Here is a 24,609-nt window from a genome sequence, read left to right as displayed (position 1 = left end):
AAAAAAAAAAAAAAAAAAAAAAAAAAAAAAAAAAAAAAAACATATATATATACATACATACACACAAATATATATATATATATATATATGAAAAATAAATATAATAATATATTAGTTATTTTATATGTAGAATAAATATATATGATTCGAATTTAGAATAAAATGTACACATATATTTTTTCTTATTTTTTATTTTTAATTTTTTTTTTTGACATACCACTATTATAATAACTGCAAGGATAGATAACTTTAAACATAAGTTACCAAAGGATGAAAACTGATTTTTTCTTTTCATATTATTTTCTTCATCATCAAAAGAATATATTGTACAATATTTTGATTGTACATTATTAGAATCTAATAATCCTTTAGTTGGATTAACATTAAATTTATTATAAAACCTCATTTTTGTTTTTTATATATAAACAATTATTCTAAAAAGATACAGTCTTTATATATATATAAATATTTTATATGAATATTATTATTATTATAAAAAAAAAATAATTTTTATTCGTATTTTCTTCAGACTATAATATATAGTATTTTAAAAGGAAAAATAGTATATATTATATTATTTTAGGAATGTGTAAAAAAAAAAAAAAAACAATAATAAAAAAAATATTAAATTCTTATTTGAAATTTCTCATCTTATTTGTTTTTTCACTTGCACATTTCACCCTATATCTATAGCATATTAAATTTTAATAATATTTACACAAGCACACAAAAAAAATTATATAATTACAAAACTATAAAACATTGTATCTCATTATAAAATATCTATAATATTAAATACATTATATAATGATACTATATTGTTTATATAATCATTTCAATAATTAAAGTGTTATTTATAATTCTTGAGCTTATTTGTTTGTATCATATATACATTTCTATCCTTTCTTTAAAATTTTATAAATTAATTGAAATGTATATTAGAAGATAATTCAAAAAAAAAAAAAAAAATAATAATTAATTAATTTATATTATTTAATTAAAACTATTTTTATAACAATTATTCAAATATTACAATATTTTTTATTTTAATAACTATTACATATAATTTATTTTTCACAATATTTAATAATAGTCTCAAAAAATTAAGGTCTGTTTTTAACTCAAACATTTTCATCATATAGGAGAAATATACCTCATTAAGAAAAAAAAATATATAACATAAATAATAATTAAATTAACCTATTTTTATATTTATTAATAAAAATATTTAATATATAAATATGATTATATAAATATATATATATATATATTATTTTAAACATTTTTTTTTAACATAATTTTTTCTACAATATGTTAATGTGTTCTTCTAAAAATATTTTCATTTCATATTTATATCTAAGTAAAATATTATTTTAAATTATAATAAAAAACATATATATATATATATATATATATTTAATAATAATATTTTACCATATAATATTCTAGTCATAATATATTTTAATTCAACTCTATTGTATATATAAAAGTATTAAAATCCCCAAGATAATTTTATATAACATATATATTACACATTATAAAAAAAGAAATGTCGAACAAAATTTCATGGAATACTTAAATATAAGTTTAATATTAATTTTGTTCTCATATACGTTCATATATCACTTTTCTAAATTTTTACATGTTGTAAACACATTAAATTATTAATAATATAACGTTTTTAAATATAAAAAAAAAAAAATTAAAAAGACTTATTATATGAAGTATCTAAAATAATATTATTTTCTCAATAGGATCAATGATGAAAAAAAAAAAACAAATTTATTAATTTGTGATAAAATTAAAATAACAAAAATATAATATATATATATATATATATATGTTGTATATATGTGTAATTAGGAACATAATTTAAATGTTCTTGTTCATATTAATAATAATTCAAATTATTTTTCATATCAAATATATATATTCATATTAAATATTTAAATGTAATTTTAAAATGTATGCTCTAAAAATTTAATATAATTAAAAAATAAGGATTTTTTTTATTTATTTTATTTTTTTTTTTTTACTATCTTTTTAAAAGTACCAATAGTGAAAAATATAAATAACATATAAAAAAACCACAAAAGACAATTACTTTCAATATTTTAACATTATTTAAATTAATAATTATAATAATTTTATGAAATATACTTTTTAATACATTTATATTAAAGAAAAATAATATATTTTTACATTTCTATGATTTTATTGTTAAATATAAATATGAACGCTATATAAAATTTTTATATTATTTCTTACAAAAGTGCATTAATATTTTATGTATGTATATATATATATATATATATATATAAATGTGTGATTTTATTCATATATATATAATATAAATGAAAGAACAAATTTGAATCTTAAAAAATATATATATATAATAAACAAAATATACACTTTAAAAATATATACATAAAAACATATAAAAAATAATTATTATTATTTTTATTATTATTATAGATAAAATATAATTATAATATACCCAATTATATAAAATATAAAAGGTTAAAGACAGTTTAATCATTTATAAGTATGAATTCAAAATAGTACAAAACATTAAGAAAAAATTATAAAAACATTTTCTATAATAGTTATATTATGCCTCTTAGTTAATATATAAATGTTCTCATAATATATTTGATGTTATTTTATTCTTTCTTTTTATTTTATTCCATTATGGTGTTATCATTTTCAACATGTTTGAAAAACCTAAAAACAATACACATTCCCCAAAACGTAAAAACCTTATACATATATATATATATATATATATATATTTATTTATTTATTTATTTACTCTATTAACTAGGTTCCATTATATTAATTATTTTTTTTAAAAAAATTTCTTTTTTTTTGATTTCTGTTGATCATTTCCCTTTGCTTTTGGAGATGCTTGTTTCTGTCCTTTTCCATTTTGAAGCTTTTGTTGTTGTACTTTTGGTGGTTCAACTTTTTGTTGTTGTACTTTTGGTGGTTCAACTTTTTGTTGTTGTACTTTTGGTGGTTCAACTTTTTGTTGTTTTAATTTTGGTGGTTCGACTTTTTGTTGTTGTAATTTTGGTTCATCAAAATGAACTTCTTCTACTGTGATTTCGTCTTTTGGTTCATCAACTTTAACTTCTTCTTCAGTAATTTCTTCAACTTCAATTTTTTGCTCTTTTGGTTTTTCGACATTTTCTTCATATTCATTTTCATGGTGTTCCGTTTCCTTCTTTACAGTTTCTGATTCTACATCTCCTAAATATCCTTTTGCAAATATTCCTCTACTATGTTCTTCTAACATTTTTTCTCTTTGTGCTCTTCTATCAAGTTCATGTTGTTTAATTTTTCTTTTTTGATTTAACATTTCACCATATTCTCTGAATTCAGAAGCTAATTTTTCCTTCCATAATTCAAACATTAATTTTCTAAACTCAGCCCATTCATCTTTTACATATTCTAAAACTTCTTTAAAAACTTTACGTTCACACATTTTACCATTTAAAGCAAGATAAGAATATTGTAAAAGGAACTTTTCTTTTTCTATTAAATATCCTTGCATATCAAGGTGTGCACGTCTGAATTTTTTCTCTTTATATTCATCAGGTATTTTATATGTTTCTGCTATACTTTCAATAAATTTAAATACATTTTCTTCTACTTTTTTAAATTTTTCCATCTCAGCATCGTGTACAAAACTAAATATTATATGCATATCAGTTCTATTTATAAATTCATCAGATTTGTCAACCATTTCATTTATTTCTTCAGCAGTATATTTTTTGAAATCAAACTTATTTAATTGCTCACTTGATGAATCCTCTTCATTCTTAACTTCATCAACTGTCAAAAAATATCTTAAATTGGTACTTCCGTTTAAATCTGTTTCAGCTAAACTTTTAAAATTTCTTTTGGCGCAATGGAATCCATAATTATTATTATTATATTCAAATATTGATAAATTCTAAAAAATAAAATAAATAATATATATATATATATATATATTACACATAAAAGGTTTATTTACTTATAAAATATCTTCATATTTACACTTTTTAAAATATTAAAAAATTATTAATTTAATTTATTTTTTTATTACCAATGATAACATACAAATGATAGCAACAACAGATAGAAGGCTATGTCTTTTAAGGACACATCTTAGAGCACTCCTTTTTGTATTATTATATGTACTAACAGCCATTTCTTATTTTTTTCACTTTTTAAGAATTTTTTAAAAGACCGAAATTTTTACAATTGTTTACATAGAAAAAGTAATTTTTTCTATTTATATTCAATATATTTTTTAAGACTAAAACGTATATATATGTATAATGTACAAATATTCTGTTACGGTTTTTATTTAAAAAAAAAAAAAAATTAAATATATATATACGTATATCAAATATAAACACTATTTTTTTTTTTTTTTGTTACGTAAAACAAAAAAAGATATTTTAATCTTGATATTAATATAAATATATATATATTTTTTTTTTTTTTTTGGGTAAAATTAATGGATAATCATATTAGATATTATAATTATATACTTAGTAAAAAAAAAAAAATATATATATAATAATATAAGATTTAAAAATAAATATATTTTATTTATTATTATATTTTTTATTTTTAAATTTTCCTTATAACCTTATATATAGATATATTTATTAATTATTTATATATCCTTTTTATATATATATTTATCCTAAATAAATAAATATTTTAGGTTTTTTTTAATATTATATAATATTATAATATTATGAAATGTTAGTATAATTAAATATAATATTGGAAAATAGTATTTGTATAATAGGTATAAAAATATACACATATATATATATATTACATATATATAGTAAATATTATTAATTACCCAATTTGTATCCCTATGTATTAATATATATATAATAGTAATTCCTAAGAATAAATTTTTTTTTTTTTTTTTTATGTAATATAATAAAAAGAATTACATTAATAATTTATACATTCCTCATTTTTATTATAATATACATATTATTTATATATAATTTTATACTTATTTTCTCTTTTAGATCATTTATTACCACATTTATTTTGTAGTGTTAATAATATATATTAAAATATATATATTATAATATTTTATTAATATTTCAAAAATTTTCAATTTAGTGTATTCATATTTGAATTAATTTTCTTTTTTTTTTTTTCTTTTTTTCATTCTCCTTTATTTCTTTTGAAAAACCTTACCTAATAAAATCATATATATAATATTATATATATAAAGCTATTATATATATAAATTAGCTCTAAACTCTAAATATTACTATATTATGGGGATATTAATATTATTTTATTATATTTTAGATTCATTATTTTATTTAATCATTTAATTTTTATTATAAAAAATAAATTATGCTTATTTGGTACAAATACCTAAAAAAAATAATATTTTATTTTTAATTATTAATAATTTATTACATTTTATATATATTTTAGGGTGTTCTGAATTTTTTAAACAATAATAATACATATATTTTTTATTAAATTAAATTAAACTAAATAGATAATCATATTAAAAAAAAAAAAAAAAAAAAAAAAAAAAAAAAATAAATTAATAATAAAAATAATTTATTTTCTGTTACATCATATATATTTTTGGTAGCTTTATAAATGAATCCATACAAAATTTAATAATATTATTATATCATCTTATATATAAAAAGGTTTCTTGAATAATATAGTATATATATTGGTTATTTTATTACTTATTAAATTTATATAAACACATTCCATTTTTTTTTTTTTTTTTTCTTCTTATAACTTTTTTTATAATAAATAATAACATTTTATATCTCATGTGTAAATATATATATGTATATATATGTATGTATAAGGTATATTTTCCAAAAGTTCCATATTATCCCCAAAAAATTATATCTTCTTAATTTTTTTATTGTATTGTTTTTTACGTAAAATATAATTATATGTATAATATATAAAAATATACAAAAAAAAAATGTTGAAATTTTACTTTCTTATGGTTAATAATATATAATAAATAAAAAGATAGTGAAAACTTTAAATTCTAAATAAAATTAAAAAAAAAAAAAAAAAAAAAAAAAAAAAAAGTAATAAAGAATATAATAATAAAGTAAAAGGAATACAATATGAATTATTCATTTTGATATAAGTAATATATATATATATATATATATATATATATATATATAGAACAATTAAATAAGTATTCCTATATGCTACTTGCTTTAAAACCACATAATAAATTTTTTACCTACATAATTTATTTTATTTAAATCATATAATTATATTTGATATGAACTGAAATTCAAATTCCTTTTTTTCTTTTTTTTCATGTCATAAATTTTCAAATGATATATTAAAAAAATAAAAAATAGTTTTTCAAAAAGTATTTTTTTACTTATATTAAATAAAATATTAGTGTATATATATATGAATAATCATAATTTCTATTAATATTTAAAAAAAAGACAAAAAAGGAAAAATATATGAAAAAAAAAAAAAACAAAAACATACGAAAAAATAAATAAATATATATATATATATATATATTTAAAATAATATATACATATAAACATTTTTAAATATACAATTTTTTATATAAAAAATATAAAATACAATAAATAAATAAAGGCAAATGATAATATATAATATATAATATTAATTTTTTATTATTTACTTGTTTTTTTTTTTTTTTTTTTTTTTAATACTTATAATGAAAAAAGCATTCTTTTAATTTCAAAGTACAATTTTCTTATTTTTCTTTAAATTATCTAAATTATTTATCCAATTAATTACTTTTTTCAATACTTCTTCATTCCCAGGTTCCATAGTCAAAATATGGTCCATATCATATAAAGTATGAACTTCTTTATTTTCTGATTCTAAAGCATCATAGAAATTAATCACACCATTATAATAACAAGCACTATCATCTACCGAATGTATAAAGAGTATAGGAATATCTTTTGGTATATATTTCATGTCATTATTTAAATTTTTTATAGAACGTAAAATTTGTCGTCCAAATTTAATTGTTATCCATTTATCATGTCTATAAGTATCATAATTAATAAGATCATTTACATAAGGAAATTTCTGAAAATTAAAATTTTGTGGTAATCTAAATGAAGGAAAACAAGAGGATATTAATTTCGAAAAGGGTACAAGAAAATATCTGTATTTATATGAACAATTAGATTGTAATTCCTCAATAGAAATCATCCCTGCTAAGGATATACATCCTTTTATATTATATTTTTCATAATCATATGTTTTTCCTAATATTTCTAAGGTTCTTAAAGCAATATTACCCCCTAATGATAACCCCATTAAATATATTGGTGGTTTCTCATTATCATCATTATTAATATTATTATATGACGAATCTGTATTTGATGAGTCTATATTTGATACATTCATATTTGATTCATTTTTATATTCTAATGATATATCTTCATTAATTTTCTCAATATATTGCATAACATCATATATTAAATCATCAAAAAAATTTATATTTGCTCTTAAATTATTCCATCCATCAGATTTCCCATGACCTTGTAAATCTATACCATAAACTGAGAAACCATTATCATTTAATTTCTCTATCCAACTATCTTTATATACATAATAATTATCTATATCTTTTAATATTACTTCATCATTACTTACCACTTCTACATTTTGTTTTAAAAATTGTAATCTCACATGAGCATTCAGACCATGTAATAACACAATAATACCCACAGCTTTCTTAACTGTCCATGAATATGTTCTTAATAATAATCCATCCTTATTAAAAAATGAATCTAATCTTGGAGTACCATCAACCCTAGTTACTGGTTCATTCGGTTCTTCCCATAAATCATTTGCAACCATTATTATAACTTATAACGAACAAAAAAAATTTTAAATAAAAATGAAAATGCACATATATATATGAACATATACATATATATATATATATATATATATATTTATAATATTATTCTAAGTTATAATCAATTAAACATTTTAGATTTATTCTTATCTCAAAAAAAAAAAAAAAAAAAAAAAAAAAAAAAAATTAATAAATGTTTATATATAATAACATGCATATTACATAAAATGATATAAAAGATGATTAAACCATTAAATAAATTATTTAATATATCTTTTCTTATTAAATCATAATATTCTATCTATATTTTTATGAAACATATAAATTAAATAACAACCATATAAAATATAATGAAAATATGAAAAAGTTACATTTACATAAATAAAAAAAAAAAAAAAAAAAAAAAATTTAATGTATATATATATATATATATATATATATATATATATATATATATATAATATATTTTAATGGTTCAATCCATGGATTTATTTTATTAAAAAGAAAAAGAAAATATATGAACACATATATATTTATGTATATAATATATTTTTGTTTTTTTAATTTACATTAATTTATAAGCGTTAGACTTCTAATATTATTTTATATTAACAATAATATGAATATAATGAATTCATTGAAATAATTTATAATAAATGTATTATATATATATATATATATATATATTGTTATTATTATTTTATGTATCTAAAATTCATAAAAAAAAATTATATATAATATCATACTAATTTATATTACCCAATCTTATTAAATAAAAATTTTGTACATAAAAAATAGACTTCTATAAATTTAAAAAAAAAAAAAAAAAAAATCAGAACAAGTCTAAAAAGAATGCAAAAAATATATATTATTTTTTACAATAATAAAATATAACCAATGTTTTATTCATATAAAAAATATATATAATATACTTAAATAATTAATATTCACAAATTAATGTAACAATAAAAAAAATATTAAAAAAAAATAATATATTATCTTTTCTTTTTTATTTTTCTTTTTATATATATATAAAGAAATTTTAAATTTTTACATAAAATACAACCAAAACAGATCATAAAAATATATTGAGATGTAAAAAATATATATATATATATATATATATATATAAATAAATTAATATATTTACATGCAATGGTTTTATATATAAGCATACCAATGGCTTTTATCATATTGCTATAATTTATTATGATATTTATTTTGTTTTACTAATTAATCTTAATTTATTATTTTTTTTATAGCTATTCATATTTCTAAATATATTATATTATATATATATATATATATATTAACAAAAAAAAAAAAAAAATAAAATAAAATAAATAATAAATTAAAATTTTATTTATTATAGATTGTAAATAAAATTTTCATATAAATAATTATAATTCTTAAAATAAAAAATATAATATATTCATTATTTTCTTTCGATATTTATATAAAATACTAATAAATATAGATAATACAACACAAATATATAATAGAACAATTCTGAATAATATAAATTTCTATAATAAATAGAACAATGATAAAAAAATAAAAATAATAATAAAAAATATATAAAATAAAAGGAAAATAGGAATGTAGATATCTATTAAAGTAAAATATTTTTAAAAAAATATAAAAAAAATAATTATAATAACATATATATATATATATATATATATGTAAATATAAATAATTCTTTAACCTTTATACATATAAAATGAAGCAAAATATATTGAACTTGAAATATACATAAAAATAAAAATTACATATTATATATATATACTCCAACAATTTTTTAACGTTTATATTTTTTTTTCTTTATTAATTTTCTTCATATATTATCGGAAAAAAATACTTCTACTTACCATATAAAAATTTTATACAAATTCTATAAACTTTTAAGAATCTCCAATTATCCTGTCGTTCTATATATTATAAACAATATAAAATATATTTATTTCTATATAAAAAAACAATTCATATATATATTTATTTATATAACATAATAGGAAAACAAAAACATTTTTTAAACAAACTATATCGGGTTGTACTACTTTTCATTTCTATTAATATATATAGATATATATGTATGTGTAAATATATATATTTTTCATATATAAACAATTTAACTTTTATAATAGAATAAACAATAAAAACAAAATAACAAAACAATAATCATATTATATAGTTATATTTTTAATTTTTCTATTTATCAAAATAGATATATATCTTTTTAGAATACATATATCCTCAAAGTAACTGACATAAAATATATATATATATATATATTCAGGAATAATATAATCACTAAAAACATTTATTTAATAAATAAAAAAAACAAAACAAATTAAGGTTGATAGTCTTAAAAAAAGGACAGGAAATAAAAAAAAAAGAAAATAAAAAAAAAAATGAAATATGAATAAATGTACATAAAATTAAAGATATATATTAATATAATAATTATTTTGTTAAGCCAACTTAAAAACATTTGAGCATTTTTATATACACTATATTAAGTACAAAACACATTATTAGTATATTATAAAATATAATCAATAATATAATATTCAATACATATTTATGTTTTCTATTAATTATATTAAATACAAGTGTTTTCTACTTTTCTTATAAAATATGCATAATTTAAACTAACTATTTATTATTATAAAATGATGAATCCGAGGCTTATTCAATTATTAAATTATATACATATATATATTATAACCATTTATAATATTATTATATAATAATTCTTCAAGAAAAAGAAAAAAAAAAAAAAACAAAAAACAAAAAAAAAAAAAAAGGGTTGTAATATTAATAATATATTCTTTCTTATTATATATTCATATTTATTTTATATTCATTATATATAACTATTCTATTTATCATATAATTTGTACATATAATATATCTTTTATTTTTTTTAATAATAAGTTTAAAAATCTGATATTATTATATAAAAAAACAATTATTATATTATTCTTATAAAATAAAGGAAAAATAACTTTTTCTTTTTCTTATAATTATAATGAAATGTCCTCTAACTATAATATATTTTATATTATAATTATATTTATATAAAATTAATATGTTGTATTTAATTATATTTTATATAATATTACAACAAAAAAAAAAAAAAAATAATTATATATAATTTATGTTGGATGTAATTTATTTATAATAGTAAATATACGAAATTCTAAAAAACATGCAAAAAACATTTATAATATTAATTATTATTATAGACTTCTAAAGAAACAAAATAAAAACATTTCATATATTTTTAAATATATTTAATTTTTATATTCTGTTTCACATATAAAATATGAATATATATTTTTATGTTATATTAAATAACTTAGAAAAATAACAATTAAAAAAAAAAAAAAAAAAAAAAATTCAATGTAGATTATGAATATATTAATATATATATATATATTATATACATTGATAAAAAAAAATTCTATAAATATACAACCTTTTAGTTAAATAGAAAAAATATATTAACAATAAATTATAAAAATTCCAGAAAATTTAAAATTATAATTATTACATTGAATGATTTATATATGTATATATAATATATTTTATAGATATAATAATTAAAATATTATAGTATAAATTTAACTAACATTAAAATATTTATATCATATATATGTATATATAGACTATTAGTTTTTTATTTTTATTTTAGATAATTATTATATATATATAATTACATATAACTTTATTATAAGTTTAATCTATAATGTATATACAATATATTACCTCTGAGAACTATAAATATACAGGGAAGGAATTTATTAAATATAAAAAACAAAATAATACAAAATAAAATAAAATTCATAAATATAAGATACGTATGTATATAATATACTCTTTGAAATATATACGTTCATGACTAGAGAATAGTTATTTTATAAAAACGTAAGTTCTTGGTTTTATTTTCTTTCTATTTGCTTTTTTTTTTTTTTACTTATATGAATATTTACCTTATGATATTATTATAATATTATTTATTTATTTATTTATTTTGTATATATAATTATATACATATATATATATATATATGTCCTTTCTTAAACATTTCATACTACATTCATTAAAGGAAAAAATAATATAATAAGAATTCCTATAATCTGATAATATGTAATTCATTCTTATTCTTTAAAAATAATTACATCATATAGGACAGAATTTTATAATCGAAACATATATATATATATATAACATTTATTTTTATTCTTTATTAGTTTTTATATTATGATACAAGCAGTAAGGTATTAGTATTTTTTAATTAAATATATTTTAAAATGAGATTCTTACTCTTATTCTAATTATTATTATGTATTCTTATATATATATATAATATTCTTAATATAATATTTACATATTTCATCTTTATATTTTTCTTGTATATTAGAATAAAAAATAGATCTACGTAAATATGCTTATATTTTAAGATATTACAAATTTATTTATAATATAAATATTTTTTACGTTTCATATTCTAAATATAAACTGCATTTACAAACTCTAGCATGTTTTAAACATACACTTTATTTGATTTATTCTAATAATATTATATCTTAAAATAGAAAATGTTAATAAACAAATATTATTAATATAATTATATAAATATGTATTCACTTCTACAGGTTTATGAAATATAGGGAGAAATAATATAATACCATAAAATTTAGAACATATGTATTAATTAAAATTTATAAATAAATAAAATTATATATATATATATATATGTATTTATTTATTTATTTATTCAAGGTATTTATAATTTTTTACAATATTCATTTCGATATAACATAAAAAGAATTGCAATATGAATAATTATATTTATTAAATATATAATGAAATAACAAATAGAATATATATTTAATACATATAATAACAAAACATTTATAATATTACTTTATAACATGGCACCATAATATGACTGATAAAAAAAAAAAAAAAAAAGAAAAAGAAAAGAAACAAACAAAAAAAATACACAGTATATAGATAACATATATCACTTCATTTCGTATATTTTACAATACTTAATTTAAAGCTCATAATATTTAATATGATTATGTGTATTCAAATTATTATTATTTTTTTTAATTTACCCCAATGAATCTATTTGATATAATAATTTTAATGCATGAGACTTTATTTTTTTTTAAAAAATATATTTTTTTATAAATACAAGAGAATAAAACAATAGGCACATATAAATTATGAGAATAATACATATCTTAACAATATAATAGCCAAATAATGTACCTATAAATAATATTCAGTTATTCAATGCATATAAATATTGATTATTTTCCCTTTTTATGTATAATATATTAACATAAGATATTTTTATTTCTTTTATTTTTAATTTAATTTTTTTTCTGTATATAATATTAACATATAGCAAAGAAAACATTTGGAGAAACAAACAATACAAAATAATATTATATAATTTACAAAATTCATAATATTTAGAAATATAAGATAGTAAACAATTTTATTGGACTTGAGGATTTATTAGGCATCATAATATATATATTAATACATTTGTGCGTAGTAGTGTATAGCATCCAATAAATCGTGATCTTTCTTATAAAAGAATTATATCTAATATCAATACTTACAGACAATGAAAAGAATATGTCCATTCAAATATTATATATATATATATATATCTTATATATAAATGTAAACATGAATTTTATGACCAATTAAAATAAATAAAATGGTAGATATAATATATATATATATATGTGTGCCTATATGTTTAGTACTATATACATATTAAGAACAAAATTGCGTATATTCAAAAATAAAAATGAATAAATTAAAAAAAAAAAAAAAAAAAAAAAAAATTTATTAATATATATATATATATATATATTACGTGGAGAATATTATTTTTTTTTCATGGTACTATAGTAAAATGAATAATATGTTATTAATTTAAATTTGTGCAATCAATAACATAGCGATTATGTAGAACAAATATAATTATATATATATTATAAATTATTCCACTTGTCTAGGTGTTAACTTGTCTATTAAATCTTTACTTATAGTTTCTCTCAATTCATTTCTTAATTTGTTGAATTTATTTTTCGTCTCTTTAATAAAGTCTATAAAATCTTCACGCGTCAATATTTCTTTAGTAGTTAAGTCAAGGAAATTAATATTATTTTCATGTTCTTTATATAAATGACTATTGGTTATATCATAATAAGAATTAAGCCATATATGTGTGCATGATTCCATTGGTATATTATATTTATTAATTAATTCTTTATATAATATTCTTAAACCATATGACATATTATGCATCTTCAATTTCTCACTACCTCGAACTTGCATCCATATAGTAAGCAAATCCAATTTATTTGGAATATCCACTAAAGAATTCATAATCTCTTCAATTTTTTCATCACTCCACTGTTTTGTTAAATCATAATATTTCTCATGGAAAGAAGATAACCCTATACTTTTAAATATATCTTCTAATTCATCTTTAATATTAAATTCATTATATGAATTATAATCATCTACTACATTATTACTCTCAGATACAGTATCTGTTTGAGTTGATGCATCTTTTACATTAGTTTTATTTCCATCACGTCTTAAGAAACCATTTTTTAAGTCTATTAATTCAGACAACTTTCTTTTATGACAATTCTTGCCTTCTTCTATTATATTACAATTACCATTATATATATAAAAATTCTAAAAAAATAAAAGAATAAATAAGAAAAAGCATATTATATATACATATATATATATATATATATATATATATATGTAATTTTATTAACTTTTAATATTACCAACAAGAATATACATAACAGACCAAAAATTGATAATCTCGAATAAGAGGAAAAAAACATAATGGGACTCTTTTCCTTCCTCATCTCTCTGTTAGAAGAACAAGCTTTTCTACAATTAAATGAATCCTTACCCTCAGCACTAATTTTGGTCCTCTGGAATTTCAAACTTGATGAAATCTGACCTATCATGCTTAAAAATATAACTATAAAAATAAATATAAAAATAAATATAAATATATATTTGATATTTTTATTAATGTAATATTATTATATTTTTTCTTTTTTTTTTTTGTGTATGAAGATAAAATAAAAAGAAGAAAAATAAAACAAATAAATAATTATATAGTTTCAAATATTATGCGAAATACTCTAATTTACGCTTTGTAATATTTTTAGTATAACTCGATAAATATTACATTAAAAAAATTAAATATATATATATAAATGTACAATATATACTTAAATAATAAAGATTCGACTTTATTTATTTTTGTCTTTTTTTATTAATATTTTTTATTTTTTTCTCGTTAATTCATATTAAAGATCCTGACTATGAAAAATTTTTCTTTTTTCTTTTTTTTCTACTTTATAGATTGATGAATTTTAATATTTTAACGTAAACATATTAATACTATACTTAGCAATGTTATAATTAATCTTTCTTATTTTATGAAAATATAATAACTTTTTATATATCAATTAAATATTCAAATGTTTGATGTAAATATATAATTTACTTCCACATATAATATATATATATATATATATAATTATTTTACCTTTAAAGTTATAATTAATAGCCAAAAGAAAAAAAAAATATGGATTCTTAAAATATTATAAAAAATATATATATTAATACATTACAATACAATAATATATATTTTTATAGTTATTTACACTTATAATTTTTCTTATAAAGCAAAAAAATATAATAATAAAATATAATAAATATTTCTTAAATATTATATGTATACAAGATTATGATCTTATTTTAATATTTTTAATTGAAAATCAATTGAAATTATTAATTTCTATATTTCTTACAAATTTTCCAAAAAAAAATAAAAAATAAAAATAAGTATTTTAAAAATTTTTCTTAAATATAATAAAGTATTTCATTAAATGAATTAAAAAAAAATAATTAAAATGTAAAACATATAATAAATATAAATACTTTTAAAGAATATTTTATATTTTAATAAAATTTTATAATTTCCTATATTAAATTATTGTATTCCGCAAAAAAAATATATGCATACAAACATATACATATATATATATATATATATATATATATATTTATTTATATACTAGCTTCGTAATATATGTCATAAATTCGCGTATGCATTTATAAAACATAAAAATAAGTACAGTATTACCTATGAAATTGGACCTTTTTTTTTTTTTTTTTTCTTTGAGAATTTACGAAAAAAAAAAAAAAATATAAAATATAAAGTGATATATATTTTTTAAATAATATCATCTATTTTTTAAAATTTGAATTTTACTTATAAATGAAAGAAATACATGTTAATTCAATTTATAGTACAAGTGCAATTCTATAAACAATTAAAATGATACCAATATTGCACATTATATATATATATATATATATATTAATATATAATATATTTATTCTGTTTTAAAATTGAACTTTTATGTATATACACAAAATTTTAAATTAAATATAAATATATATATATAAGTATTATGATTTATTTTTTGAAAATATATTAAGCATAAAAATATATATAAATATAAATATTTATAATACTGATATTATGTAGGAAGCATACCTTTTCTTCACTTTTTCATTTTATAAATCAAAAAGTGTAATATATATATATATATATTCTTTTAATATTATATAATTAATAAATATATGAAATAAAAAAAAATAAAATATATAATATACTATTTCTACATTTATACATATATAATATAAACAACATAACAACCTATATAAAAAAGGGTTCATAAAAAAAAAAAAAAAAAAGAAAAAAGATGCTTAATGAAAAAAAATTAAGCAAAGTTATCTTTTTTAAAATTAGTGTAATTCTCAAATTAATTTGGTTTCATTATTTTCCCTATCAAGTAATAAACACAACAACAACAACAATAATAATAATAATAATAATAATAATAATACGTGTAAATATTTATTTATTTTTTATATATACATTTAATCAATATATATCTTCCACTTATATTTATACTACATTATTTATTTTACATTCTTTACATTTTTATTATTGTTCTTAATTTTATTTATTTTCTTTATCTTATTATTTTTTTATTTATACTCTTAAAGAAATACTACATATTTCAAATTAAAAAACGTTATAGACTTCTAACCGAAGAAAATGTGGACAACGTCATCAACATAGAACAACTAAAAATATCACAAAAATCAAATAACACGAATCTTAGAACATCACAAAAAAATATAGACAAAAAACAAAACGAAGATAAAGATAACACTAACGATAAAGAACAAATATATACCTCATATAAAAATTCAGAATTTACCCCCGTATATGTTACACATACAAATAAAAAAAATAAATTTTTTATAACCATAAAAAAATTTGATATATATTTTGAAAATTTAATATATAGTTTCTTAGAATCTATAAGTTATATTGAGGGAACTCCTGATTATGAATTATATAATAATGAAATAAATCAAAAAATGAAAGAATATTTATTTATTTTCGAACCTATAGTTTTTGTTTTTATTTCGGTTTGTTATTTGGCATCAGGAGCATACATTCTCTCTTTAATAATATCCCTTATATGTTCTGTAATTATTATATATATTTTAATAAAAATTAGGAAATATGATAAAGCACATAATAATTTTTTTACCTTTTCAAATATGCTAAAAGAGTTCATTCAATTTATAAAAGATATACCTACAAATATATTAAATATGGTATTGTATATATCCAAAAAAATTATAAAGATAATAAATTAGTTCAAAGGATAATTTTACATATATAGAATATTTTTAAAATATAAATTCTAATGGGAATCCAAACATAAAAATTTCCATTATTTTTTTTATACACATTATTTTATTTATTTATTTTTATATTTTTATTTTTTGTAAAATAAAAATATATATATATATATATATATGTATATATAACTATATGTTTATTTATAAGATTTAAATAATAATTTTTTATTATTTTTTATGTTTCATTTTTTATTCCTACTATGTTTGTTTCTTGTAATATCTTTTTTTTTTTTTTTTTCCTCTCTCATTTAATTAATCGTTTGACATATATATATATATATATATATATATCCATATCCTTCCTCTCTATATATGTTATATTTATGGTCCATATATTCTGCTTTTATTCCCTTATATGTTAAGTCATATTTGAACTATTTATTATCCTTCACATTATATTTTACACATTCTTATTATTTTATTTTATTTTTTTATTGTGTTTATTAATTATTATATCCTAATTATATTTGTCTATTTCTTTCTAATTCCTATAATCATCTTTCAAATTATAAATTTATTTGTCCTTATCTTCCATATTTTGTTGCTGCAATTTTATATATGCTTTGATTCAGAATATTCATTTTTCATAATACTACTATATAAAGTAATAACAATAAAGTAAATATAATTATAGCTGGAAAAAATGTAACAAGCATATATCCCTTTGAAAAAAAATTATATACTTGAATTTTCGTATGTTCAGGTAAACGTTTTTCGATTTATTATTATGATAGTTTGTATATATTATATTAGGAACTAACTTATTTTTATAATTATTTCAATTAATATTCTTCTATAGCTATTTATAAAAATAATAATATATATTATATTATAAATTTATATATATATAGAGAGAGATAACTATTTTTACAACCTTAAATTCATAAATTAAAATACAGACATATTTTATTATATAATAAAAAACATTACAATATTAAACCTATCATGTATTGATTTAAAATTAGAATTACAAAAAAGGTTTAATCAAGTCAATAATAGTACATAAAAAAAAAATAAAACAACAGGTAAGAGGAATAAAATGAGATATATTTTACCATATGGGTATATTAGTTACAACCTTGTTAAATTTATTAAGAAGACTTTTTTTTTTTTTTTTTTTTAAATAAATATGAGAGTTTTAACATTATTCTATATTATCATATGTTTTGTAATCTCAAAATATATAATAACCATTTAAATTGAAAACAAATCGTATTTACTTTGTTCATAACTCATCATATTATTATAAAATAATTTTCAAACATTTGTCTTGTTATTTTTTATTTACATATTATACTCTACAAAATAATTTCTTAACAACTCTTTTATTATAATTCTTTTTTTATTAAAAATATATATATATATATATATATATATATATATATATAATGTTTATTTTACAAATAAATACATTATTTTAAAACTACATTTTATTAATTTTTAAATATATTTTTATTTCCCATATATTTGGAAATTTTATGAAAATAAAATATACACATATATACAATACAAAAAAGAATATAAGAATGGCATAATGGGATTAATAATATGAATTACAAACATATATAAATGAAAAAAAATAAAAAATATTTACAAATTTTTAAAATACATATAATATAATAAGTTAACAAAAAAAAAAAAAAAATAAATAAATAAATAAATAATAAAATAAAATAAAACTATTACATATGAAAGTTCCACTTTAAAGGAAAATATTATCTTTTCTTATTGATTATATGAGAAAAAAAATATAAATATATAAATAAATAAATATTTTTTAATATATATATTAAAAAATAATAAAAAGATGCTGTTATTATTTATTAGACTTTATAATTTATATAATAATAATCATATTACACATTTTGACATGATGTCATTTTAGAATATTCCATTTTCATTAAATATTCCCATGTTTGTAATTGATATTTTTTCCATTCTTCATCACTTTTAATTTTTTCATTCTTTATTTTATTCCATTCATCTTGTTCATCAGCATTCAATGTATCTATAGGTTCTTTAATTCTTTTTTCTTTTAAATTATGTAGAAAATTCCTAAATTTTCTATTTTGTTCATTCAGATATCCTCTACGAAATTCATGTAACATATAAGCAACTAAGGCTCTTTTTTCATAATACTTTTCGTAATTTTCTAGATTTTTGTCATTATCTAATAATTTTTCAAAATATTCAACAGTAACATCCATATAATCATCATGTTCGTCTGTCTCTAATTTATTCCATACTTCTCTTAATTTATATTCCAACTTATTAAATTTATCAGGGTAAAATGGAATGTTTTTAATATTACTAATCTCACTTTCATCATAATCTGTTTGCTCTCCTAAATTTAACTCCGACAAGTTTCTATCACATTTTGAGATTTTTCGCAAGCACGTGTTTGTATTATAAAAGATAAAAATTAAACTACAAAAAATAAAATAAAATATAAAAATTTAGATAATATATTAAAAGGTTATTGTCACATATATGACAAATAATGATATATAAAATAATTCCAAAAAGTAATAAAAGAAATATATATAAATATATATAAATATATGTATATATTGATATATTTTTTATTTCCTCTTAAAATATTTTAAAAACTATATTATATAAAGTCAACTTTTTTTTTTCTTCTACTCTTCTTTTCTCTCTTTTTTTTTTTTTTTTTTTTAATTTACCATATGAAATATAACATATGAATTATTTGTCTTATAGACTGTTTATTATAAGATATTCTAAAAAATTTTTCCATTATTGTTTGTAAGAACCAAAAAAAAATTTTTTTTTTTAAATTTTTTAGTTAAGGAAATTATATTTTATATAATATTAAGGAACCTCATTGAAATTTTTATAATTAAAAAAAATATATATATAATTTAAATTTTATTTTATTCTCCAAAAAAAAAAAAAAATTTTTTAATAATAAGAACCAGTATAATTAACTTTCCTATATATAAATATATTTTGTATTTTCAATACAAATTGTTATTTAAATTTTAATTTACATATATTATTTTTTTTTTATTTTATAAATAATTATTTTCCATTATATATATATATATATTATATAGTTCGTAAAAACTAGGAAAATTATAAATTTATTTTTTTTAATTATTTTATCCTACTATATATATAATCTCATAGTGTTTTTATTAAAGACCATAAAAATAACATGAAAAAAAAAAAAAAATAATAAATAATAAAAAATTAAATAACAAATAAATTAACTTATATATTAACAAAAAAAAAAAAAGGACAAAAAAAAAAAAAAAGTATTTCCCACAAGTACAATATATACTTAAATAAATATATATAATATATATAATATATATTATATGTTATTCCTCTTTTTTTTTTTTTTTGAAAAGGACATAAAATATATATATATATATATATATATATATATATATTTTATATATATTTATATTTATGTTCACATATTTTATAAAATTTACACTAATAATATATTTTTCTTTCTTTTTATTCCTTTTTATTAATTTACCATTTTTAAAAACTGAAAAAAAAAAAAACAACAGGAAAAAATGACATTATTTTTTTTTAAATATATTCATTTTTTTTTTAATTTATTTTTTTTTCTTCTGGCCTCTGTACATATAATTTTTTTTACCATTAAAGAAGTACACGCTTATTGAATAAATAATAAATATAATTATATAAAAATAAAGAAACATATAAATATATCTCTAAATGTAAATATTTATATATTCATTCATTTATATAATATACATATTGATGTATTTTTTTTTTTTTTTATTTTAAATTTTTGTGAAAATGGAAAATTAATATATTATATTTATATATTTATAAAATAATATATTATTTTCATACATTTTTTAGAGTATCCCATTACATTCAATATTTGGGACATAAAATATAAAATATATATATATATTAAATATCATATTAATGATGAGAAAATTTTGAATTTTTTTTTTTAACATTTATATAATAAAAACGCTATTTCCCTGTACAATTTTGAAATCATAAAAATTATATAAAAATATATATATATATATATATATATATATATGTATTAAAAATTGTTTTTATTTATATATTAATATTTTGAAGGACATATTTTTCTTCATGAGTACAATTCAAGATGAAAATATTTACGTATTGGTTATATAAAATAAAATAAAAATTTAGGAACCATATTATTTTATTTATTTATTTTTTTTTTTTTTTTTTTTTTCGTTTTATATAAAATACTATTTCTTAGGGCATACCAATCTTCATAATCTTTTTGTATAAAAGTAAAAATAGTTTTGTAACATAATAAATAAATCGCAACCCTTTTATTTTATATTATTTATTTATTATTATTTTTTTTTTATGTTATATTATGTTATTAATAAATTTTTTTATAAATATATATCTCCAAGGGTTTATAAAATGAAAAAATCATTTCTACCTATTTTTTATTAAAAGAATCTATATATAAATTAAATCAGCATGAAGAAAAAATACTGTCATAATATATATATAAATATATTTAATTATATATATATATATCATATATATTATATTTACATATAAAATATATTATAATTAGTAATACAATTGTGTTTATATATTTATTTATATATAATTAATTATAATTTAATATATACTATATTAGTATTTTTAATAATTTTATAAGAAACAACAGCAAATTTTTGTATTTTTGTATTTTTGTATTTTTTGTATTTTTTGTATTTTTTATACTTAAAAAAAAAAAAAAAAAAAGGTAGAAAATATAATTCTATTTCTAATTATTAATAATAATATCTCAAAACATTTGTATAAAAACGAATAAAATTGTTTTTTTTTTCTTCTTAATTTTTTATTTTATACATTTAATTTTAAATATATTTCTTCTCTTTTCTTTTTTACACCATTTATACATATTTTAGATTTATGCTAAAATAATATATATATAATAATAATATGTTTTATATATTTTGTTGTTATTTTGTTTTTCTTCAAAGAGAAATATAATAAAAAAAAATATTATTATTAAATACAAATTGAGTGAGCCCCCCCCTTCTGTTTTAGCTTTCTTTTTCATTTTTGTATTTTATGTATATTTTTCTTAAGTAAAAATTCAAATAAATATCAAAAAAAAATCCATAGAAAAAAATGGAAACCCGTAAAAATAATAATATGTTTTCAAAAGTTGGAACAAAAGAATTTATATACATTCTTTTTGTCATTTGGTAATAAAATAAAATAATAATAAATATATATATATATATATATATATATATATATATATATTTATATATTTATTTATTTATTTATTTTCTCTTTCTATAGTTCATATTTGAATACGTTCAACTATAAATATGCCAACTCATACAAAGGGAATGATATTAGGAATTTATCTGAAGCAATTATACAAGAACAGAATTTAAGGAAAGGCCATGTACAATCATTACCTATAGAAGAAACAACCTCACAGGAAACTACCTCAAAAGCATCAACTTCACAGGCAACAACCTCAAAAGCAACAACTTCACAAGCAACAACTTCACAAGCAACAACTTCACAAGCAACAACTTCACAAGCAACAACTTCACAAGCAACAACTTCACAAGAAACAACCTCAAAATCAACAACATCACAAGAATCACATGAACAACTAACTGCAGCATCATTAAATGCAGATGAAACACAATCAAATAAAGTAAGTAATAAAATTCATAACTTACCTGTACCAGCCGCAGACAGTACAGTATCAAATGAATTTAAAACACAACCTCAAAGTGCATATGAACGGAAATTATTTGAAGAATGGCAACACCTAAATATGTTTGAACATTCTAATTGGGTAAATATAACAGTACAAAGTTGTCAAGTTTTAGTACAAGGATTAACATCATTAGATGATTATGATGCTAAATTTAAAAGTTGGTCTGATATGGTAGAACTGCTAGCAGAATTTCGTATGACATTATATAACGAAAGTAATAATGTTTTCCAAGCATTATTAAATGAATTTAGAGAAGCAAGAAAAGAAAAACCAAATGAAAATTTAACACCAGAAGAAGAAGAACAATGGGATTTCATAAAACAAACAAGAATATCAAGATGAAGACGAAGATGATCAAAATATAAATTCTCCATAAAAAATAAATAAATAATAAAATAATAAAATATATAATAAATAAATAAACCAATGTCTTCTAAAAATAAATGTTACATAAATTCTTTCATATAATATTCAATTTTAATGATTAAAGAAATTACTCTTACAAAAAAAAAAAAAATAATAATAAAATAAAAAAAATATATACTTATAAAAACAGATATTGTATATATATGTATAATAAAAATCCATTTAATATATTCAAAAAAAAAAAAAATCATACCGTTCTATAAATTCTTAAAAATTATGAAAATTTTGAAAAATGATTAAAAAATGTAAATTTTGTATAGTTCACATTTTTTTTTTAAATTTGTATTATTTATTTTATTTATGCATTTTCATTTGTTATTATATTTCATATTCTATATTTTATTTTTAATATTAATTAAATAGGAAAAACAAAAAGTTACACATTTATATAATATAATTCAAGTACATAGATTTTTTTACCAATTTTAATATATAATAATGTTATGACATTTTATGGGAGCTTTTTCATTTAGTGTAAAATATATATAAACCTATATATGATTTAATGGTAATGTCATATTTAACCACATATATATATATATAAATACATATGAACGTATATTCATTTTGTTTGCTCAATTTGCTTGTTTATATAATTAAATTATTCATATTCATATTCATATTTTTTTTTTTTTTCTTCTTTCCTTTTTAATATTTG

At 15.8% G+C, this 24,609-nt stretch overlaps 7 protein-coding genes across 7 annotated transcripts in view; 2 read left to right on the top strand and 5 right to left on the bottom strand.

The window, feature by feature from the left end:
* PGSY75_0936900 (exported protein (PHISTb)) overlaps nt 1-406 on the bottom strand; it is a gene marked incomplete at both ends in the record, with an annotated part of 1,816 nt that extends 1,410 nt beyond the window's left edge. The window contains one exon of the mRNA XM_018785770.1: nt 218-406. Within this exon, the coding sequence (XP_018642111.1) occupies nt 218-406 (189 nt within the window). The remainder of the gene's footprint in view (nt 1-217) is intronic.
* Nucleotides 407-2,848: 2,442 nt separating this feature from the next.
* PGSY75_0936800 (exported protein (PHISTc)) lies at nt 2,849-4,198 on the bottom strand (the record flags this gene model as incomplete). The annotated part of the gene is made up of 2 exons (XM_018785769.1): nt 2,849-3,958; nt 4,094-4,198. 2 exons carry the CDS (start codon nt 4,196-4,198, stop codon nt 2,849-2,851), a joined length of 1,215 nt encoding a protein of 404 aa, XP_018642110.1.
* Nucleotides 4,199-6,753: 2,555 nt separating this feature from the next.
* On the bottom strand, nt 6,754-7,893 carry PGSY75_0936700 (putative lysophospholipase; the record flags this gene model as incomplete). Its single annotated transcript, XM_018785768.1, has 1 exon — nt 6,754-7,893. The coding sequence occupies one exon, from the start codon at nt 7,891-7,893 to the stop codon at nt 6,754-6,756; it is 1,140 nt and encodes a 379-aa protein (XP_018642109.1).
* A 6,037-nt stretch (nt 7,894-13,930) lies between these two features.
* On the bottom strand, nt 13,931-14,928 carry PGSY75_0936600 (exported protein (PHISTc); the record flags this gene model as incomplete). The annotated part of the gene is made up of 2 exons (XM_018785767.1): nt 13,931-14,638; nt 14,740-14,928. The coding sequence occupies 2 exons, from the start codon at nt 14,926-14,928 to the stop codon at nt 13,931-13,933; spliced, it is 897 nt and encodes a 298-aa protein (XP_018642108.1).
* A 1,815-nt stretch (nt 14,929-16,743) lies between these two features.
* On the top strand, nt 16,744-17,716 carry PGSY75_0936500 (putative exported protein; the record flags this gene model as incomplete). Its single annotated transcript, XM_018785766.1, has 2 exons — nt 16,744-16,833; nt 17,051-17,716. The coding sequence occupies 2 exons, from the start codon at nt 16,744-16,746 to the stop codon at nt 17,714-17,716; spliced, it is 756 nt and encodes a 251-aa protein (XP_018642107.1).
* A 1,901-nt stretch (nt 17,717-19,617) lies between these two features.
* Nucleotides 19,618-20,522, bottom strand: PGSY75_0936400 (ring-exported protein 4; the record flags this gene model as incomplete). Its single annotated transcript, XM_018785765.1, has 2 exons — nt 19,618-20,188; nt 20,449-20,522. 2 exons carry the CDS (start codon nt 20,520-20,522, stop codon nt 19,618-19,620), a joined length of 645 nt encoding a protein of 214 aa, XP_018642106.1.
* A 2,390-nt stretch (nt 20,523-22,912) lies between these two features.
* Nucleotides 22,913-23,867, top strand: PGSY75_0936300 (ring-exported protein 3; the record flags this gene model as incomplete). The annotated part of the gene is made up of 2 exons (XM_018785764.1): nt 22,913-22,989; nt 23,090-23,867. The coding sequence occupies 2 exons, from the start codon at nt 22,913-22,915 to the stop codon at nt 23,865-23,867; spliced, it is 855 nt and encodes a 284-aa protein (XP_018642105.1).
* Between the last annotated feature and the right edge of the window lie 742 nt (nt 23,868-24,609).

The sequence above is a fragment of the Plasmodium gaboni genome, chromosome 9 (genome assembly GCF_001602025.1).
Source record: "Plasmodium gaboni strain SY75 chromosome 9, whole genome shotgun sequence".
Lineage (NCBI taxonomy): Eukaryota > Apicomplexa > Aconoidasida > Haemosporida > Plasmodiidae > Plasmodium > Plasmodium gaboni.
This window is presented reverse-complemented; position numbering and strand designations above follow the sequence as displayed.